This window comes from Cololabis saira, chromosome 11, assembly GCF_033807715.1.
Source record: "Cololabis saira isolate AMF1-May2022 chromosome 11, fColSai1.1, whole genome shotgun sequence".
NCBI classification, from domain to species: domain Eukaryota; kingdom Metazoa; phylum Chordata; class Actinopteri; order Beloniformes; family Belonidae; genus Cololabis; species Cololabis saira.
The window spans coordinates 36,941,236-36,961,249 of NC_084597.1; the positions used below are offsets into that span (position 1 = coordinate 36,941,236).

At 37.9% G+C, this 20,014-nt stretch overlaps 1 protein-coding gene across 9 annotated transcripts in view; it reads left to right on the top strand.

Annotated features, from left to right (window-relative positions):
* Positions 1-20,014, top strand: part of vav2 (vav 2 guanine nucleotide exchange factor) — a 259,563-nt gene that overhangs the window by 211,740 nt on the left and 27,809 nt on the right. For all 9 annotated transcript variants that reach the window (XM_061734430.1, XM_061734432.1, XM_061734435.1 and 6 more), the window contains exons 5-10: positions 3,090-3,195; positions 6,719-6,817; positions 8,307-8,375; positions 9,524-9,624; positions 18,305-18,404; positions 19,883-19,978. In XM_061734430.1, coding sequence (XP_061590414.1) covers positions 3,090-3,195; positions 6,719-6,817; positions 8,307-8,375; positions 9,524-9,624; positions 18,305-18,404; positions 19,883-19,978 — 571 coding nt within the window. The remainder of the gene's footprint in view (positions 1-3,089; positions 3,196-6,718; positions 6,818-8,306; positions 8,376-9,523; positions 9,625-18,304; positions 18,405-19,882; positions 19,979-20,014) is intronic.

Consider the following 20,014-nt stretch of genomic DNA (forward strand, 5'->3'; position numbering starts at 1 on the left):
CTTCCTTCCTTCCTTCCTTCCTTCCTTCCTTCCTTCCTTCCTTCCTTCCTTCCTTCCTTCCTTCCTTCCTTCCTTCCTTCCTTCCTTCCTTCACGTACGTTGTGCATCGATTTAACGCAGAACCATAAATCAGTTTTACACAAAAACGTCATCAACGGGAATTTATCGCTTTTACCGCGAGATACAAATTCTTACCGTGGGGAATTTTTTTGACGGTATATCGTGAACGGTAAAATATCACCCATTCCTAGTAGACAAGTAAAAAAAAAAAAATAATAGACTGTTAGAGATAAAAGGGGTTAAGCGGCAGCACAAATGAATAAGACCGCTCTGCAGTCAGTCAAGTCATCACTACTCAACATGGATAAATGAAAACAAGGACATCCACCCAAATGATACGAAGCGAGAGGATGTTGATTTCATTCTCCGTTCTGTTTTTATGCCCCAATTTCAATCTAATGATATATCTTGCTGAAGAAAAAGGGACCTGCTCTGACACCTCAGTCACAGTCTCCCCAGAGAAGCTGCTTTTCTTAGATCTCCTCCCAGATTATACACATATTCCTGCTGTAGACCTCCCTCATATTGTACCGTCTCTGAGGAATTACTGCACAATGAAGTTCAGCATCTGCCTCCTTATAACCTCTGTTCTACCCATCTCTGGGAAGGCTGCTGATGCCGCCCCACAGTTCCAAAAGGAGATGCTTATGGGACGGCATCAGCAGCCTTCTCAGTATTCAGTGTGAGCCAGCGTACTTTAATGAAGAAAGAAGCAGCGCGGTACTGACAGTGAACCAAGACATCTCAATTAAAACTTCAAACAAGCTTTGTGTGAGGATTATTGTAAAGTTGAATATTTGATTGAGGGCATTTTTTATTTAAATCCTCAACTCACACGGACAGTGGAAGGAGGATACATTTTATCCTCTGGTAGCAGATGTAGAAGGTCACATGTCGCCAGTTCACAGTGGTTATGGAGACTCTAACAACCTATCACTTAGTGCTGGGCGGTATACCGGTTTATACCGAATACCGGTGTTTATTTTTCTTATGATATTAATTTTTCATATACCGTCATACCGGTGAGTATGTACAGTAGCGTACACAACGTTGCGCTGCGCGGCGGAACGTAGCGCCTCTGGACACTGTTTGTGAAGGGACTGTTTAGCAGTTGTGATCCACTGATTGTTCGGTAACCGAAATTGTTCGGCCAAAAATGGCAAAAAAACACTTTCGGTGTTCGGTGGAATAAGTGGGGAAAAAAACGAACAATTAATAACGGCGTTGTAATATAAGGAAATAGACTGGCCGCTCCCGTACCGGTTGCACCACAAACATAAACCGTTGGCCAACCAAAAAGTAACCACATAAGAATTTTACCTAACATTCACCAGGAGGTGGAACCAAAACAACATAATGTTGGGAAATTAAAAAATGTTCAGTTTTTTATGTTCAATCAATATTTTCTACCTTGTAATTTTGTAAAAGATGTTTTTCTTTTAAAAGCATGCCTAAATCAAATTTATTTGATTTATGCAATGGTGAAAAAATTGGCAAAATAAATTAGAATCATAAATGCCGCCACCTCATTGTAAACGGCATCATGTTGTGAGGCCATGCAAACCTGTATTTATACTAGTGTGGACATTAATGTTTTTCTACAATATTTCCTCCTCATGACAGTAAAATAGGCCATTCTAAGCCAATTTACTGCAGCAATTCCTTTCCAAATCATTAGAAAATGTGGTTAACACCCAGTTGAGCATGGAAAAAAAATACCGTGATATACAGTGAAACCGATATAATTTTGAAAAATACCGTGATATAAATGTATTTTATTATTTTTTTTAGGTTTCTTCCCTTTAATCTTGCTTTAAAATACTCGTGAATTAATGATGTATCTGAAACAACCAGCAAAATAGCCAAATCCAGGCATCTTTCAGAGAAAATTTGAATTTCCTGTCCAGAATGTGGCAGGTTTGGTGACGGACCAGACAGGTTATGACCTCTGTTTGACAGGAAGGGGAAACTAATCCGCCTCAGGAATCCTTAAAGAGCCAGGTTTATGTGCTGGAGATATGTTTGGATACACAGTTCTCTCAAGAAGAGAAATCTCCTTTTGCTCGGGCCATTTGGAGTGCAAAACAGCATGCCTTGAGCTAAGGCCTTGGGCATTACATGTGCAGCTCAAGGACATTTAAACAAGGTTGATGCTTGCTGAGCTCAAACCTCGCTTCTCCGGTTTTGAATACATGACAGCAGCAGTTTGATATGTAAAAGTGGCTGTTGAGGGTGTTTATATTTATATGCATGTGTATATGTTGAGGAATCCATGTACAACCATCCATCCATTGTACAACAATTTAATTCGGCAATTGGGTCAGTTTTCCAAATTGGAAAAAAAATAAGCAATAAGAATGTGCTTCAAGCTACAATTCACACACATTAAATCACTGTCACTGTAGGATCTAGATGACTAAAACCTGGTTAAATAAGCAAGCAGTTACCAAGCATGATTCTTTGCCCTCAATTATTTTGCATGCTTCTTTCCCTTTTATTTATTTTCAGAATTCAATCATTTATTTCCCTTTTTGAGCTTAAAGATGCCTTTGCTAATTGAGTGCATCGCTTGGGAGCCAAAGTGTCCAAGCTTTTTCTGGCTGCAGCTTTTCCTTTTCTAAAATGAAGTTTTCCAAAGAGTGATGGATTTTGCAGTGCAGGGTGAGATGTGGGCTCCTGGGGCACAAGGAGCGGTAGAAGCTTGTCTTCACAGTAGCTGTCTGTGCTCTGCTGGCTGCTTGCCTAATTAAAGGTCAGACTGTTAGCTTGGTGCCAAAACAACATAAACAGATTATAGGGAAATGCAATTTCATAGCACAACACATTTGAGGTTTGTGAACACTGGATGCTGCATCCTCTAGGACAGAAAGAGCAGAAAACAAGAAAAACATATCATTCTGCAGGCAGCACTTGTTAATAATAATGAACTTTGACAGTTCCGAGCCTTTCAGCCATCAAAACATTTTACATTTTTGAGGGATTTTTATTTTGGCATATTGTTGTGAGTTACACTTGTTTTTTTTGTTCAGTGAACATGACTTGGGTGAAGATGACATCTACGACTGCGTGCCATGTGAGGACGATGGTGACGACATCTATGAAGACATCATCAAGGTGGAAGTACGACAACCCATGGTGAGAACTTTGGGCTTCAGCATCTGTCTTTTTACTGGATACTCGTGTGATTGGCCCAGGTTTTTGTCACGTTACAAGTTTCATACATGGACATGTGACTGGAGCATAACATTTTTTCTATTGTCCCTTTCTTTTGACACCTTTCTGATTTCTGCTCACTTTAATATAGCTTGCTGTGCTTCATGTCTGTGATCATTATTGTCATGGTCATACGGTATCTGCAGGGCATTAGATCTGGAAATACACTAAACACGAGTCGACTATGTCATACTCTGTGATAAACTTGACTTTTCCCCTTGCTTTGCCCTCGTCATGCTGCAGATAAGATACATGCAGGTGAGTGCTGCTTTGCTTGTGACTCACTACGCCCCGTCAGCTAACTCTCCCCACCACTTCATTATAAACTAATTTGAGGCATCCCGAGAGACTGTTTGCCAGATAGGTTAGTGACCCTTGCATGGTGGCAGAGGAGAACCCATCTGGTTCCCGTATGACTCAGGGTTTGTGACCTCCGCTGCACAATGGCAGCGTTAACTGATGTCAGCGAGCACCACCCGCTGCCACACAAAGCAAGAGACACATAAACTTTTGTCTCTTTGGCTTTCCACTGCTCTTGTCTGGCATCTTCCTTTCTGTTAATTACATGCTGGAGTAAAGTGTGGACTGGAGTTCCATTTTTACGTTGTTAGCTCCAGTTTTTTTGTGATTTCTAGACTTTTGTTGTTATCGACGGCCAAATCTGCTCCAGATGGCTCAATCACTTATTCCTTAGGGAGTTGCTCTTAATAACAATTTACCATCAAGAACATGGGTTGAAATTAAACTACATTATGTGTCTTTTTCAAAAATCATTGCATGCACTGTGTATGGACAGGTTTCAGACCTGTACAGGGACATTTTGGACACCCATCTGGTCTTTGTAAGGTCTTGAAATTAGGCAAATCCAATTTCAAAGAACGATGATACACCACATAATCACTTATTTAGCAAAAACTAAGAAATGGAAGTAACAGTCTCTGAAAAACCAATAAAGACCCAATAATTCAAACACTTTAAGAACCACTTTTGGCAGCATTAACTTGAGATAGTTTTTATTTTCCTTCAGTGTTCTCAGTCTGCCCGTGTTTACTCAATCTTATTGGATATCATTTAGATGGTACATTGTATACATAACAGTTTTTGTAATAGAAGTTTGGATCCACAAATGACCATCATTAAGACCAAGGACCAGGGTTATAATAGTTTTGAATCTTTCATTTTAGTTTAGTTTTATTTAGTTTTGACTTTTTCTCCTTCAATTCAGTTAGTTTTAATTCGTTTTTAGTGTGGGTTTGCTAGTTTTTATATTTTCAAAAATGCTTAGTTTTAGTTTAGTTTTTATTAGTTTTAGTTTTGACGTCACGGACCGTGAGGCGTTAAGGTGCCGTAGCTGCCAGTTGGAGATAAACGGCCAGAGCAGAATAAATTGATCATATCAAGAGGCTTATATTGACAGGGACGAAAACGGAGGAAATTATATCTATAATTTCAGTTTGTTTTAGTTAGTTTTCCAAACACGCAATATAGTTTCAGTTAGTTATCGTTTTTGTTTTTTAATTTTCGTTTTTATTTAGTTCAGTTACCGAAATTGTTTTTTCAATTTTAGTTTTCGTTATTTCGTTCGTTTTCGTGAACGATAATAACTCTGCCAAGGACCCCCACCCAGAAAGGCCATCGGTGTGTAACCAACAACAACATACTGATGGCCACTAGGAAAAAGATCCTCTAGAAATGAGAAATTACGATGGGCATGGGTTTCTATGACAGCCCACTTGGAATTGGCCTAAAGACACATACTGTAAGTGACTCTCAGACAGTAATAAACAAGTATCAGTATAAAAGACTGAGAACAGAGAACTGGTGTCTCATCTTGAATGTCAACAAGACAAACCAGATTATTGTACATTTTAGGAAAGCCAGGATTAAGTCCAATAGTTTTTTCCATCATGGGAGAAGAAGTGGAAGTGTTGTAGGAGTATAAATACCTGGGTGTTCACCTGGACCACAGACTGGACTGGAGATGCAACAGTGATCCTGTTTATTAGAAAGGACAGAGCAGACTTTACTTCTTGGGGAAGCTGAGGTCCTTCAGCGTTTGAACACAAACATTACATAAACAACACATTTATCATATTATTAAACTTCCGTTTGTGCTTTGTCATTAAGAATAATTGTGTATAGATCTATGTTTCCACTATAATCACTCATTCCTGCTTGGAGACTTGCTTAAAAATCCAAACTCATGAGAAATATTTTGTGTAAAAGTTGATATATTTGACGCATGCACTTCACACCCGCTAAGCATGCCTGCTCCTGTTATTCTCATTTCCCATCTTTACATTCTTCCACATAAACAAAGTCATTGTCCTGTTCACCGTGCTGCCCCACACATTGGAACTCATTCACTTATATAACTTTTTTTCCCTACAAATTAAATATCCCATTCATTACCCAATGAATTGATCCAACATACCAGAGGGTGAACAGAGGCATATATTGTTAACAGTAACTAAAATGATTCTGGTGAAACAAAACCAACTGCTGAGCCCTGCCTGAATCTCTAATGGCAACAACACACCTGTATTCACTTATGGTTGCTAGGTAATGTACTTAAAGTGTACATTAATTGGAGGTGATTGGATTGGAAAACTGAAGTAAATTATCTCGTCATCATAGTGTAACTTGATGACTTTGATGGATTTGAACCCAAATCAAGTTCCACAGGTTTACTAAACGATGGTGATTGTTGATGATGATGGCAATGATGCCATACCTTTAAATAATATGTACTTAAAGTCTGTTTACGGGAAAAAAAGGATAAAAGAAAGTAAACTCTTTTGGTTTAGTCCTTAAAGTGACCACTTTTATATGAAAGTCATCGTAATTATTATTATTCTTGATGATGCTAGGATGTTACAAAAAGCTGCAAAACGTAACACCTTATTAAAAAGCAGAAAATTAACAAAACTGTCTTGAATTTACATTTATTCCAAAGAAATGTATTTGAATTTAAAAAAGGTAGCAGCAATAACTAATTTACTTTTTAAAATAAAACTTCCAAAAGTATAGAAAAAATAGTTACATTACCCAAGCAATGACATTATTATGATAATTGATCATTATTTTTATCATATTTAACTTATTTCCCTTCGGGGATTTGTTTTCTTAATTAAAAGAAAATAAGAAAACAATATCTGACCAGGCAGGACTAATGGCATAAAGGTTCTCAAATTTAATATTTGTAATTAAAGTGTTCAAACTGTAGAAACATAAATATCTACATTATTAAAATGAAAAAAATATGACAAATCAGTGCCATCAGTCTGATATCCAGTCAGTAAGTTACTCCAGCATCAAATTGTGATGCCAATATTAGATCGGATCAGTTCCACCTCAATATATTCTTTCTTGTAAAAAAAAATGCAATATAATTGTAATTAATGTAATTATAAAGTATTTGATTGTGTTTTTGTTCTCACTGCAGAAAATGGGTATGACAGAAGAAGACAAGAGAAACTGCTGTTTAGTTGAGATCCAGGAAACGGAAGCAAAGTACTACAAGACTCTAGAGGACATTGAGAAGGTGAGCTGCGTTGGGAATCTCATTTAAGTTTGATGTTATTATGAGCATTTAAAACTCTGTGACAACCATTAAATGTTACCAGTTCCTTTCGCCAGCTCTTGGCTGGCAGTGTCTGAAGTAGGAATGGGCGATATTTTACCGTTCACGATATACCGTCAAAAAAATTCCCCACGGTAAGAATTTGTCATCTCGCGGTAAAAACGATAAAGGAAGGAAGGAAGATGAAAGAAAGAAATGAGCCAGAAAGAAAGAAAGAAAGAAAGAAAGAAAGAAAGAAAGAAAGAAAGAAAGAAAGGAGCCAGAAAGAAAGAAAGAAAGAAAGAAAGAAAGAAAGAAAGAAAGAAAGAAAGAAAGAAAGAAAGAAAGAAAGAAAGAAAGAAAGAAAGAAAGAAAGAAAGAAAGAAAGAAAGAAAGAAAGAAAGAAAGAAAGAAAGAAAGAAAGAAATGATGATGAGATAGGTTTATAGTTACAAAGGTGGAGTTGAATTAGTATTTTTTTTAATCGTCATTTTTATCGTTATCGGGATAAATGCCAGAAATTATCGTGATACATTTTTTAGTCCATACCGCCCATCCCTAGTCTGAAGTCTGTTGGCCGTGTCGCAACACGAAACTGTCAGGTATCGGCAGATTCATTTGGAAGCACAAATGTCACAGGAGCTGATCGGTGAGATTATTATTGGCTGAGCCTTGGAGCCCTGCGAAATTTAGAGGTAACAGAAGTTGCAAACCAGAAAAAAGGCAAGATTGCACTTATGAAATGAGTTGTCCTAAAATTGCATTGAGGAGTTTTTTTTCTGAAATTTCTAAGATGCCTCTATAGCCACCTAAAAGGATGTGATGGATATAGTTTGTGTTACGTTCCACATCACTTCTCGCTAAGCTTCCAAAAAACGTGTGAAATGTAAAACAGCAAATCTGCTGCCTTAAACAGACACAGAGACTCCCGCGCACACACAGCTCGCCGTATAATAATGAACCATTGTAGCGATCTGTGCTGCTAACGCATCAGTTTCAGTGTTAGCAGATTTCATCAGCGATTTGATGGAGCGCCACAAATCAGCGGCTCCACTAATTTCATTAAACTAAATGTGCATCCTGTGTTTCCCACAAGGCGAGAGTAAATGAGAATGAATATGCCTCTTATGATCAGAAGACTCGTAAAGTTTAATTGAGTTGGGGTTAATAAAGCCTGTCATATTTTCATAGCTTCTTAGTTGATCTATTTGTTATCATTAACATGATGAAATGTGATGGCCATAAAGCAGAGTTAGAGAAATAACAGGCATGTCTCTCCCGTCGACTGCGATTGACACAGCGGCTGTGCACAGCACAACAAAAGCTACAGCCCGAAAAATAAACTGGTTGTCATTTATATATTTATCTGTACAGGCTGTCAGTTCCTTTATTTAACATTTGAAAGGCAATGTACTGGTCTCTACTGTTTTGTTTTTTAAAGTCGCTGATTTGTCTCTTGCTTCCTCTCAAGAACTACATGATCCCACTAAAGCAAGTCTTGAGCCAACAAGACATGGAGGCTATTTTTGTCAACCTTGAGGTGAGTAAGCGATCAAATGAAGAAAATCATATCTCTAAAGGATTGCCTGGAAGAGTCATGTTTATGGATTGCTGATTGAATTTGTATATACCAAGCAACTGATGACATGATTGGTTTTATACTGCAGGTAGTAAAATGTTTGGTCAGTCAGGATTTTTTAGCCATCTTATAAGTCTGACGCAAGTCACAAAACTAACAATAACTTGCCTCTTTTTGGCAACACAGCTGCATGGTTGCGTGAAAGCACGTTATTGAGTTTAGCTGTCGAGTGGCGTGTTCCTTAAATTACAAACATTTCAACTGTAATGGGAGTCAGTCTCACACAGCATATATATATATATATATATATATATATATATATATATATATATATATATATATATATATATATATATATATATATATATATATATATAGTCTACCTCACACTCTTTTTACCTGCTTTTTTGCACTGTTTCTCTTCCTTTGCACTATTTTTTATCTTATATTTTTTATCTTTTTATCTCCACTTCATTGTGTATATTGTGTATATACTGTCCATATTTTTTAATTATATATATCTTTTACTTTTTTAAATTTTTACCCCCTTCCCCGCATGCGTGTGTGTGTGTATATACATGTTAAGTGTACTGCTGCTAACACAGGAGTTTCCCCATTGAGGGAATAATAAAGGATTATCTTATCTTATCTTACAGACCATTTGTGTGTGTGTTAATATTTGGGAGCCATGGAATGCACTTTTTTTTTCTTTTTTAAGGTTTTTGTGGCACTAGTGGCCTTTACTGAAAAAGTAGGCAGACAGGAAACGGGTAGAGAGAGGTGGGAAGACATTGCAGTATAGAGCGACAGGCCGGGACTTGAACCTGCGCTGCCCGCACGAGGACTATAGCTTCTACCAATGGCGGCCGCTCAACCCACTGAGCTATCCAGGGACCCATCTAATGCACTCTTAATCCCAAATATAGGCTCACAGTTGGGGCACGGTGATCAATAAATAGTTCTTAGCATACTTTCACCTTTCTGTGCACATGAATATTGACTGATTTATTGTTTTATTCAAGTCATACACTCCAGTGAATGTTTCTATATGAACGGATATCATTTACTACTTAATATTGAGAATGATTTGTTATTGTCATGTTTATCAGGATGTGATCCGGGTCCACTTTGCCCTGCTGCGAGCCATCGACCTGAGCATGGTCAGTGGAGGAAGTGGCCTTGGGAAGATCTTCCTCGACTTCAAGGAAAGGTTGGTGAAGTTAATACAAGTACAATCCAAGGCTTTAATGACTTCCCTTCTTTATGTTCAGGACAAGTGGTATTCAATCCAGTTATATTTGAAAATTACAGGCATTTTTTTTCTTCAAGAGGCTGCGCTGCGTTTATTTCCACAGAAGATTGATAGTATAAGTACTAATATAAAAGGAATAAAGCTGGGTGAGCATGCAACCAATTGTTCTCCATTCAAGCAAAACCGTCAGAATATCGGACTCCATTATCTTGTCAGTCATGTTCCTAAAGTCTCTCTCTTTACTTTAACGTTTAAGTTCGGGCATTAAATTCCTTTTACTTGGGTTGTTCATTGAGCCTAGAACTCCAGTTTACTGGAGCACCTTTCTTTAGTTTTTAAAATAATTTTTTTTGTGCATTAAGATAAAGGTTTTATCATATAAAATGAAATCAAGTTACCAAAGAGCGATCCAAAAGAAGAAGTGTTGGGTTCTTTCCACAAATGCCATCAGGCATTGTTTCCTTGGCTGACTCAGCCTGCTGGATTTTATATCCCTATTCTGATTTCTGTCTCATTTGCTGTCTAGCTTCTTTCTTAATAAAGGCAATGGTGATCATATTAAAGAGGACATCTTGTTATGCCTGAAAGCATGTGTTAAAGTGTCTGAAACAACTACCAACTCAAACACGGTATGACTGCAGTGAAAACCATCTAAGTCTTAAAATACAGTATATTCAGTGAACAGTTCAGGTGTGCAGGGTATTTGTGACATCACAGACCCAGATCAGAGTAAAGTTATCCAGCTCCTCTGTATTTATTTCCAACTATGTTCACATGTAAATGCATCTTGCGACGTCCAAAGTATCATGGAAGTATGTCACACACATGTCATCAATACCTCAGGAAATGATGTCTGCGTTTGATAAAAGGCAGTAATATGTCTCCTGTAAGAAGCTAAGTTGAATGAAAATACATTCCCACATTGCTGTGGATTTAAGCTCAGCTCATTCTGCATCTGTTCTGTATCCAGCATGAAACTCTTCAAAACAAGCATGGCGTATAAGACATAGGTTTAAATATTCTCAATGGATACTTACCAGGATTCATTTGTTAGGAGATTTCTGCAGAGTTCAGATTGGAAACCACACTAAAAAGAAGTAAAGCTGACGTTTATGGGTAAAGAAGGACTTGCCCAGCTGCAGAGCAATGTGTGGATCATTTGCATCCCTGACGGGAGCACTGATTTGCCTCCCTGCCGCACTAAGTGTGACCGTTTCATAGCTAATGGCAATGATGGTAATGATAGTTCCTGGCTTTGGTCATGATTCTATGCATAGCTGTGGCAGCGCTATTCTCCTCAAATAATACAGCCATCACTGCAAGATTGAGTTACACACTTCATTTTTTTCTCTAATCAGTATTTCTATGGGCCATGTAGGTTTGCATAATAAGGTCATTGTAGTCCTCTTCCTGAAGCCCGGAGCCCCATTTTAACTCAAAGGTGACATAGGAGTTTCTACTCCTACTAATGGGCAGAGACGGGCACATGTTCTCTCTCTGTATCTCACACATGGATACACACAATCCTACATGTATCTCCTTTCTTGTTAATCTCATCTGACTCTCAAATCTTATTGAGCTCTAGTTGTAAATCTTCTTTTGCACGCAACCCTAGATGAAGCCCAGATAGGCAAAGGCAGATCCTTGCAAAGGACAGGGAGGTTGGTTGAGTAGACTCTGCAAAAGTCAGAATATGCTGGAGCTGCTGGAGCAGCTACTGTATATCATGAGCCTCTGCAAAAAAACTGTAGAAATATCAGGCCTGCAGCACATATATGAAAACCCGTTTAACATTTACATTCTTTTCATAAACAAATTTTGGCTGCTCACTGTTGCTATTTACCTTTTGCTGACATTCTCCAAAATGTGATATAGGGTTATTTTAAGAAGATGGATCATGAGATTTGCAGATTTCATTCATCACAGGCTTTCACTCTATGCTTGTGATTGATTGGAGTATTCTTCTTCATTATGAACCACTACAGCGTCTTGTCGGTGTGGTGATAAACAGCCATGAGCAGGGGATTTGGATGCATGCAACAAAGCTCTCCTCGGGTTTTTGGGCAGTTTTTCTAAAGATCTAGCTCTGCATAATTAATTTAGTTATATTATGTAAGTCTCTGTGACCTTTACAACAATATGCTTGTGTCTTTTTCCTTCTCACATTTGTGCAAAAGATGAAAAGCCTTTTTTTTTTTTGTTGTATTTGTCATTGAACTGAAAGCCATGCTGAAAATGTCACTGGTTTATCTCGTCAGCTCTCAAGCAGCCAGGCACAGGCTGAGTGGAAAAGTGCACCAGGATGAAGTTCAATAAGTTAAATGGGTATCAAAGTACCCTCTTGTTGATATACTCATTTGCAACATTTCCCCAACTCATTTCCAGGGTTATCTGGCTCCCAGATATCCAGGTGGTGCCTCATCATAGCCCCCCGCGCTATGTGTTTCTTTAGAGATTGTCTTTTGCTCTACGTTCTCCTCTATTTGCTGTGTGCCGGATATGTTGAGTGGAGGTGAGCGGGTCCCAATGCCATGTGTCAGAGAACATTAGCAGGCTCCACAGCCTGTCACTTCTGTTTTTCTCGGAAAGCTCCTCAGTAGCTTGACTCAGCTTGCTGGGGTCCACGAGAGATGGGGAAGCGGCTGCCCAGGGCACAGCTACCTAAAATTGTATTTTATATGAAATAACATGCACGGCAGTTCCCCGCACTGCTGGGCAGTATCACAACCCTGAGAAGACAGAAATAATTACCGCTCCAGCGCCTTCGCCAACCCAAAGAAAAATCACCTCCGTCCTTTTTAGAGAGTTCCACTTTCCTTCTCCTTGTCGTGCAGACTAATTTTTCCAGCTGGAGAGATAGGATTTCTAATGACACTTATGAACACCTGCCAACTGGCTGTAATAGGGAAGTTTTGTCTATCTAGTCTCCATGATAATGTAATCCCCTCTCATCAGCTTTCTATTTTTCATAAATCTGATCCACAATTAGTGGCTCCTTTCCAATGTTATGATGAAGGAAACACACATTTGTTCAAATAAGGCTTAAAGAAATAGAAAATGTTTAATATTGGTTCAGACCAGAAATGCAGAGTTGTTCATTAGTCGTGTCCATATTTAAAAGTGCAGGTTTATGACTATATTAAGAGTAGTTACTGCCGATTTAGATGAAAAAGTGGATGCATGCAGTAATGTTCATGCTTGTCGCTTGCTCACGTATGCCATTTATTTGCGCTACCTGTTTTAGACATAGACTAAACAAATATGGTTTCAAATCGGAGGACAGAGCTCACAGAGAAAAGTTGTTATCAAACTAATTCATTCATTTTCATACATTTCCTGTTTTCATTACTGTACGATATTACATGGATGCACTATTTGATGTCTAGCTGTTGTGGCCAGCAGGTACACATTTACATATCTATTTATAACGTGGCGAGATTAGCGCTCATTTGAGTATTTGGCGACCCACTGAATGGGAGCCAAGATACATGAGTCAGAGACAAAGAGTTTGTAAGAGCTTGTAAACAGCTGGGTGTTGTTGGGAAAGAAAATGAACTATAAACTAATTAAATGGGCTGCAAACCCAAAGCCATGGGGATCCGTTTCTTTTGAACCCAGACAGATGAGTAAACAAATAAAACATAATCATTTTTATTGAGTTTTTTCATGTCGCGGCAGTGAGAGCGGCATCATTTTTGTCCCCGTGGATGAATTTTTGGATGTGAGGGCCACACACTTCCAACTGAAAACCAAGCACACAAATCGTATGCTGCATGCGCTTCAACAACAGTGTTGCACATTTTCTGCTTCAACATGATGCTTTACAATAGAGGTGGGTGCAATTCATCGATGTGTCGATGCATTGCGATGCGTCACGTGACGATTTGGAATCGATTAATAAAAAAAAAAAAAAAAAAAATTAAGTTATCCAATCCAGATTCCAGACTGAATAAGCTGCTGAATCATTTCATTTTCAAGAATAAATACATTTGATGGAAGTACATATCTTGTTTACTTGAATTAATTAACTCATTAAATCCAGGGCTTGACCGTTTTCAGTGTTTTCTGCCAATAGAGGGCGCTCTCATGCAAGTGCAGCTTTCCCTGGTCAAAGTTAAGTAAGTCAAAGAGCAAATGTTTACATAGTCATAAAATAAATTATTTTGTGTCTTTGAAAAATACATGTCAAATGTTCAAAAAACCTTGTTATTTATGAGTGTTGTTAGAGGAACTGAGTTAATTGATTGGCTATTTATTTACAAATGTAGCCACAGATGAAGACAAAATCAATCTTGAATGGAAAAAAGCATTAAAAATCACAATAATCGAAGAATCGTGGCACCAATAATCGAATCGACATTCGTTATAATCGAAGAATCGAATAATCGAAGCTCCAATAATCGAAATCGAATCAAATCGTGAGGTATCCTTGTTTGCACACCCCTACTTTACAAGTTTTCTCTTTTTTGTCCCCCCTCAGTTATGATGCACATCTCAACTCAGAAACCCCTGTTGCAAATTCCTCCTTAACACCATAAGCCCGGTACTTTCTGGTCTTGGACAGCTCCTTAAAATAAGATCTTCACGTCGTATTGTGTTCCAGATGCTCATTTTTAAATCGTGTCTTTGGTATGTGCTTCTATGTATTTGCTATACTCTATGATCTGTCTTTTGTCTTATAACTGATCAAGGCCCCCATTAATCTCAGTCACTTTGTAATTATAGAGGAGCAGGAGCTCAGGGAGCTGTCTTCCCGAGTGTGGATCAAGACCTAATCAGGGCCTTGTTGTTAGCTTGGGGTGTTAACCAAAGCACGGGCCTCACAGCTGAGGGGGTGGGGTTACTCAAACCTCTGCTCCAGTCACATTCCTCTTATCATCACTGTGATGTGTCATCACCAGATGAACAGCTTTTTTCAAAGAGACTGATATTTAGTTCAGAGATCCACCTCTGACATTATTCCAGCCTTGACATTTTATTCGGGTATGATTAGCCATTTTAATGTGTTCATATTGTAAAAACTAATTTGTAACAATGTAAATGAGCTTTCTTTTAATACAATTTGAAAACTATTTTAAACTATTTTGCTAGTTTTGAGAATTTTAGTCAAGACTGATTTTCTTAATCCCACTGGCAGATATACTTTTGCTTAAAATAAGACAATTTAACTTGATATGGGAATATAAGGCTTATTTCTAGAGGGGCTGTTTTTGCAGCGCAGGGTCACAGACCCGAATAAGTGGAAGTGGATGTTTGGATGGACTGTGCAGACAGAGGCTTATAAAGAAAGGATTTGAGTATTTGGGTTATTAAAATCATTAGAAAATAAATAAGAAACGTAATCAATATTTTGTGGAACTTAACATTAAAAAGATTATCTGCAGAACTGGGCAGGTTCGTTTTCATTTTTCACCACTGCTCTACCATATTGACCGGCTGATCTTGCAGTCCTGATCGCCTGCTCAAAGATCTGTCAGGGTCTTAATTTGACTACAGGGTTCCAGCTCTCCTCACCACCTCGCCCAGCTCAAGATTCAGATTAAGAGACACGCCAACTCTCGCTATGCCAGCCGTGCCAATGTCCTACTTAGATTCAGAGAGTGAGAGACAGGAATGTGTGCCGCGTGCTGTGGCAGCCTCCAGGCAAGAAGACTTTGAACTGTTTCCCAGCCAAAGCCACAGATCTGTGTCAGTGTCCCATTGTAATATCTAATGAGCGCAGCCCTCGTATGAACACTGCTCAGAATTAAGATATATATATATATATTTTTTTTTTCTCCTTGCAGAATGATAAGAGGAACTTTGAAAAGCCGCTGATACCAAGCGGCGTCTTTCATTAGTGCTCTGTGATTACAGCTTATTGGCAACAAGAAGCCTCCCTGACAAATATTGCCTTGGGAACAGGCTGCTGTGCATTGCTAATCATAACACATTTATTCACATTTTCATTTATCTCCCCCCCTGTGGTACCAAATGACTCAAGCACTGACCTCTCAAATTGTGTTATTAATCTTAAAATTAATGTGTGGGCCTAAAGGCAAGTAACCACTAAGCAGTTCACGGCTAAATGTGAACTCATGCAGTTGTCATTTTTTCTAATCTGTGTTTTTACATAGATAATTCATATCTTTGACATTTTATATGTTTAGAATAACCTTATTTGTTCTTAATAAGCCCTCTTTTTAGATTAATCATGCAAGGAGCCTCATCGTGTTTTCACTGAAGAAGAAAAATGACCCCATGTTTTAGTTTCCGTTCCCTTAAGTTACATTTGAATATGTTTGTTATTCATGGAACTAATTGGGTGTTTCATAGATTTTTTTGAATTTTATGGGAACATTGGACCTGGTTCAAGAGAGCTTTCACTCAGTTATTAACTTTAACAATTCATCATTCAAATGAAGATGGATGTATATGGATATGTTTCCTGGGTGCTGCCCAGCAAACCATCGAGATACTGTAATGTCAGTGGGAGTATCCATACCTGCAAATGACGTCCTGATGTCATTTTTATTGGCGAGGTAAATCCAGTTTGTTTCAAGAAAGAACAATGCAAATTAGTGTAGAGCTGCATACAATGGGACATTTTTATATTTAGGATCTGGTTATTTCTCTATAAGACGGATACAGCTACTTTCAAGTTGCTACAACATATAACATTTAAAGCTAGGGTCTACGATCTTCCCTCCTGTGCTCTGCCTCACATGAAGCTCCCGCCTCCGACACACCCTCTCTGGTACGGGAGCCAGCAGGAATATGTCCTTCGTGTTGCCGTACTTTGGGAGGCGGGGAGGAGGTGAGGACTGTCCAATCACTCACATTCAAGCAGATTTACCTATAGGTGCCGTTCAGGCTGAATGGCGCCTATTGGTTGACTTCTTTGCAGGATTACAGCAGATAGAAGAAATATTTTATTTTGGTTCTTTTTGCTAATCATATTTCATAGGTAACACTATTGGGCCATAACAATCTTTTAAATGATTCTGATAAAAATGTACAATATGTAAAATCGTAGACCCTAGCTTTAAGTAAGTCAAGGTAAGTTTATTGATACAGCACAATTCAACAATAAGGTGATTCAAAGTGCTTTACAGGGCCATTACAACATCATCATACAGCAAAAAATAAAAGCATATTTTAAAAATGTAACAAAAATAAAGAAAGAAAAAAGAGCAACAGTAGTTAGCATATTATCAAGTTTTAAAATTCAAGCTTAATTGAAGATTTGAACTTTATTCAAATGTGTTTGTCTTCAACTTGGCTTTAAATAAATTGAGTGTTTCCGCTGATCTTGAGGCTTTCTGGGAGTTTGTTGGACACATATGGAGCATAGAAGCTGAATGCACATTCTTCATGTCTGACTCTGGGAACCGATAAAAAACTGGATCCAGATGACATCAGGGGATGGAAGGTTCATACCTCCATGGGGTAGGAGGTCACTGATGTATTTTGGTCCTAGACCTAGACCAGTTTTGTTTTTGTTTAACTGAAGAAAGTTGTGGCAAATACAGTCATTAATCCCGTCAATGCATTTACAAATAGCCTGTACAGGGCCTCGGTCTCCTGCTGACATTGAAGTATATCAGCGTGTCATCTGCATGGCTTTGGTAACTTATTTTGTTGTTCTTTATAATCTGTGCCAGTGGAAGCATGTAGATGTTAAACAGAAGAGGTCCCAGGATGGAACCTTGGGGAACTTGACATGTAATTTTTGTCTGCTCAGATGTAAAGTTACCTATTGTTAGCGTCAAAGTTACCAGTCATGGTCAACTGTATCAAAAGGAGAACTGAGATCCAGTAAAAACTAAGACTGAGATTTTTCCACTGTCTATAGTCAAGCATATGTTATTGAACGCTTTTATCAGAACAATTTCAAATCTGTGGTGTCTAAAACCTGACTGGAAGATATCACAGCAGTTTTTTCATATTAAAAAAAGGCATTAAGCTGTTTTCTTACTTTTTTTTCTTACTTAAAAATTGAGGATTTAATCGGCCTGTAGTTGTTCATTTGTGTCTTGTCAAGACTGTCGAGTTAATTAGTTTCTTACTTGTCTTGTCAAGTAAGAAATTAATTTAAGTGAAATATTAAAATGAAGGAACGTAAACATAAACCATGAGTCACATCTTTCTCACCATTTGGTAGTGTTTTACCTCTTTGTACTGAGGAAGATGGTGAAAATGTACAGTAGATATCCCAGTTGCACAATCAACAGTGTTTCCATTAAATTTTGTTGGAATTCCACATTAATTTGGTTGAATGGAAAATACCGTCCTTCACACACTGAACACTTTTTATAGTGCAAACAGCAGGGAACTGCAAAGCAAAGCCGAATTGGTTAGTCTGTATAAGTCATTTGAATAATCTATTTCTCAAATTTTGCATTCAAAAATGGAAATTCTTTTAAATAGAATACATCAGTGTTAGACACAAAGATCACTGTGTTTGAATCTTTCAGAGCTCATTTTTTTCAAATTATTTTTCATGCCAAGTCAAGGTTTGGGTCAGGTAAAGAGTGAGAGGTATTTCTAGTAGGAGTAACAAACATCAACATAACAATCAACTTTAATTATTCCATTCTTTTAATGAATTCTTGTGGCTGTGCGTTTGTACTAATGTTTGGATTTGACCTCTTCCCAGGCTGTTGATCTATGGTCTGTACTGCAGCCACATGGAGAATGCCCAGAAGACACTGGATGAACTAATAGCAACAAAAGAGGATGTCAGGATTAAAGTAGAGGTAGGTCTCCACTGCACATCTGCAAAAATGATTGAATTATTGAGTATTTAGTTTTTTATTGTTGTTGTTTTTTTTTCTGATGGAAAATATGTAAGAAGGTGGGGTAGAGTTAATCTGGCTGCTTATGAGTTAATCAGACTAAAAACGTGACTTTTTGGGAACGTTTGGTGACAAAATCAAATGTTTATTCAATGTTTGTCATAACACATAAACACTCAGCATCCCTGCAAGTCGCCTCTGCTCATTTATTGCAGGCATTTTTTTATGCTATTACAGTCATCCTGAAAAACACTCTACAGAAAGAGGTAAATAATAAAAAGAAGAAAAAAAATGTGGTGCGCTGTTTAAACAGGTGCTCCATATACAGATGCCGCAGTCCTCATGCAGGCAGCCCAGGTTCCAGCCCATTCTGTTCCCCATTTACTGTCTACATAGTGTTAATTTAGCCCACTAGAGCCAGAAAAAAAAATAATTAAAAACAATTCTAAAGTAAAAATATATGTATTGGATTGAATATCTCTGGGATTAAATAACATTTTATATTTACCTTCTAAGTAAATTGAAATATATGTTCCTTAACAGTTTTGCAAATATGCCTAAATAGTAGAGAATATACAATGTATCCACAATACCTGTCCAAAAGTATGAAATTGCAATTTATTACTGAATAAAACTTGACTTTTCACAAACAGGTATTGAAATTAATTTATAAGTGTATCACATCTATAATTTGTAATGAAATTATGACTGTGTATCTGTGCATTTAATACACAATCATGACTGCTTTCACTTCCCTTTCTTTTTGGATGCTATAGTTATGTTAATGTATTGTTGTTTTTTACGTTTGTTTTTATTTTTATTTTTATTTTTATCATTCAGAATCCTTTTTTACCTGCAAGACTGCCCTCCATCTATGCTGTCTTTTTCCAAACTTCCAGCATCCTTTTCAGGAAGCTTCATTATAATCTAATAGTAGGATTTAGGTACAGCAGCGGTTAAAGTGCACAAAGAAATGGCTTTGGGTGATAATGACAACATACTGAGGTGATCCCAGCCTAATCAGTTGATGCTAAAATATTATTTTGAAATTGAGGAGCTTTTTTAACGGTCTCTGCAGAATTATAGTAACTCACTAAAGAAATTCCAGCTAAAGCCTTATTGAGGGAACTATGTAGGACAATACCAACAAAAGGTCCATTCTTACAGAGCAAATGCAGAGTTTATAGAATTGTACTCATTACTCAGGAATTTGTCACTCAACAGTTGTGTAGCCTGGCATGGGCAGCGCTGTAGTGCCCTGTAGGAATTAACCGGCTTCCGTGTTGTTAATGGAGAGCCTTGTGAATGTGTGGAAGCGTCTGCAGATAGGCAACAATGGATTATTAAACAACAATTGAACACTTGTTGTGGGAACTTTTACAACTGGATATTGTGCATTATGTAATGACTGCCCTGCTCCGTGTATCGCATTTCCACAGGAATGTACCATGAAAGTGCAAGAAGGGAAGTTCAAGCTGCAAGATCTTTTGGTTGTCCCCATGCAGAGGGTGCTGAAGTATCACCTACTACTGAAGGTACGAGGTGTCTCATGTTTGAATAACCTACAGTCC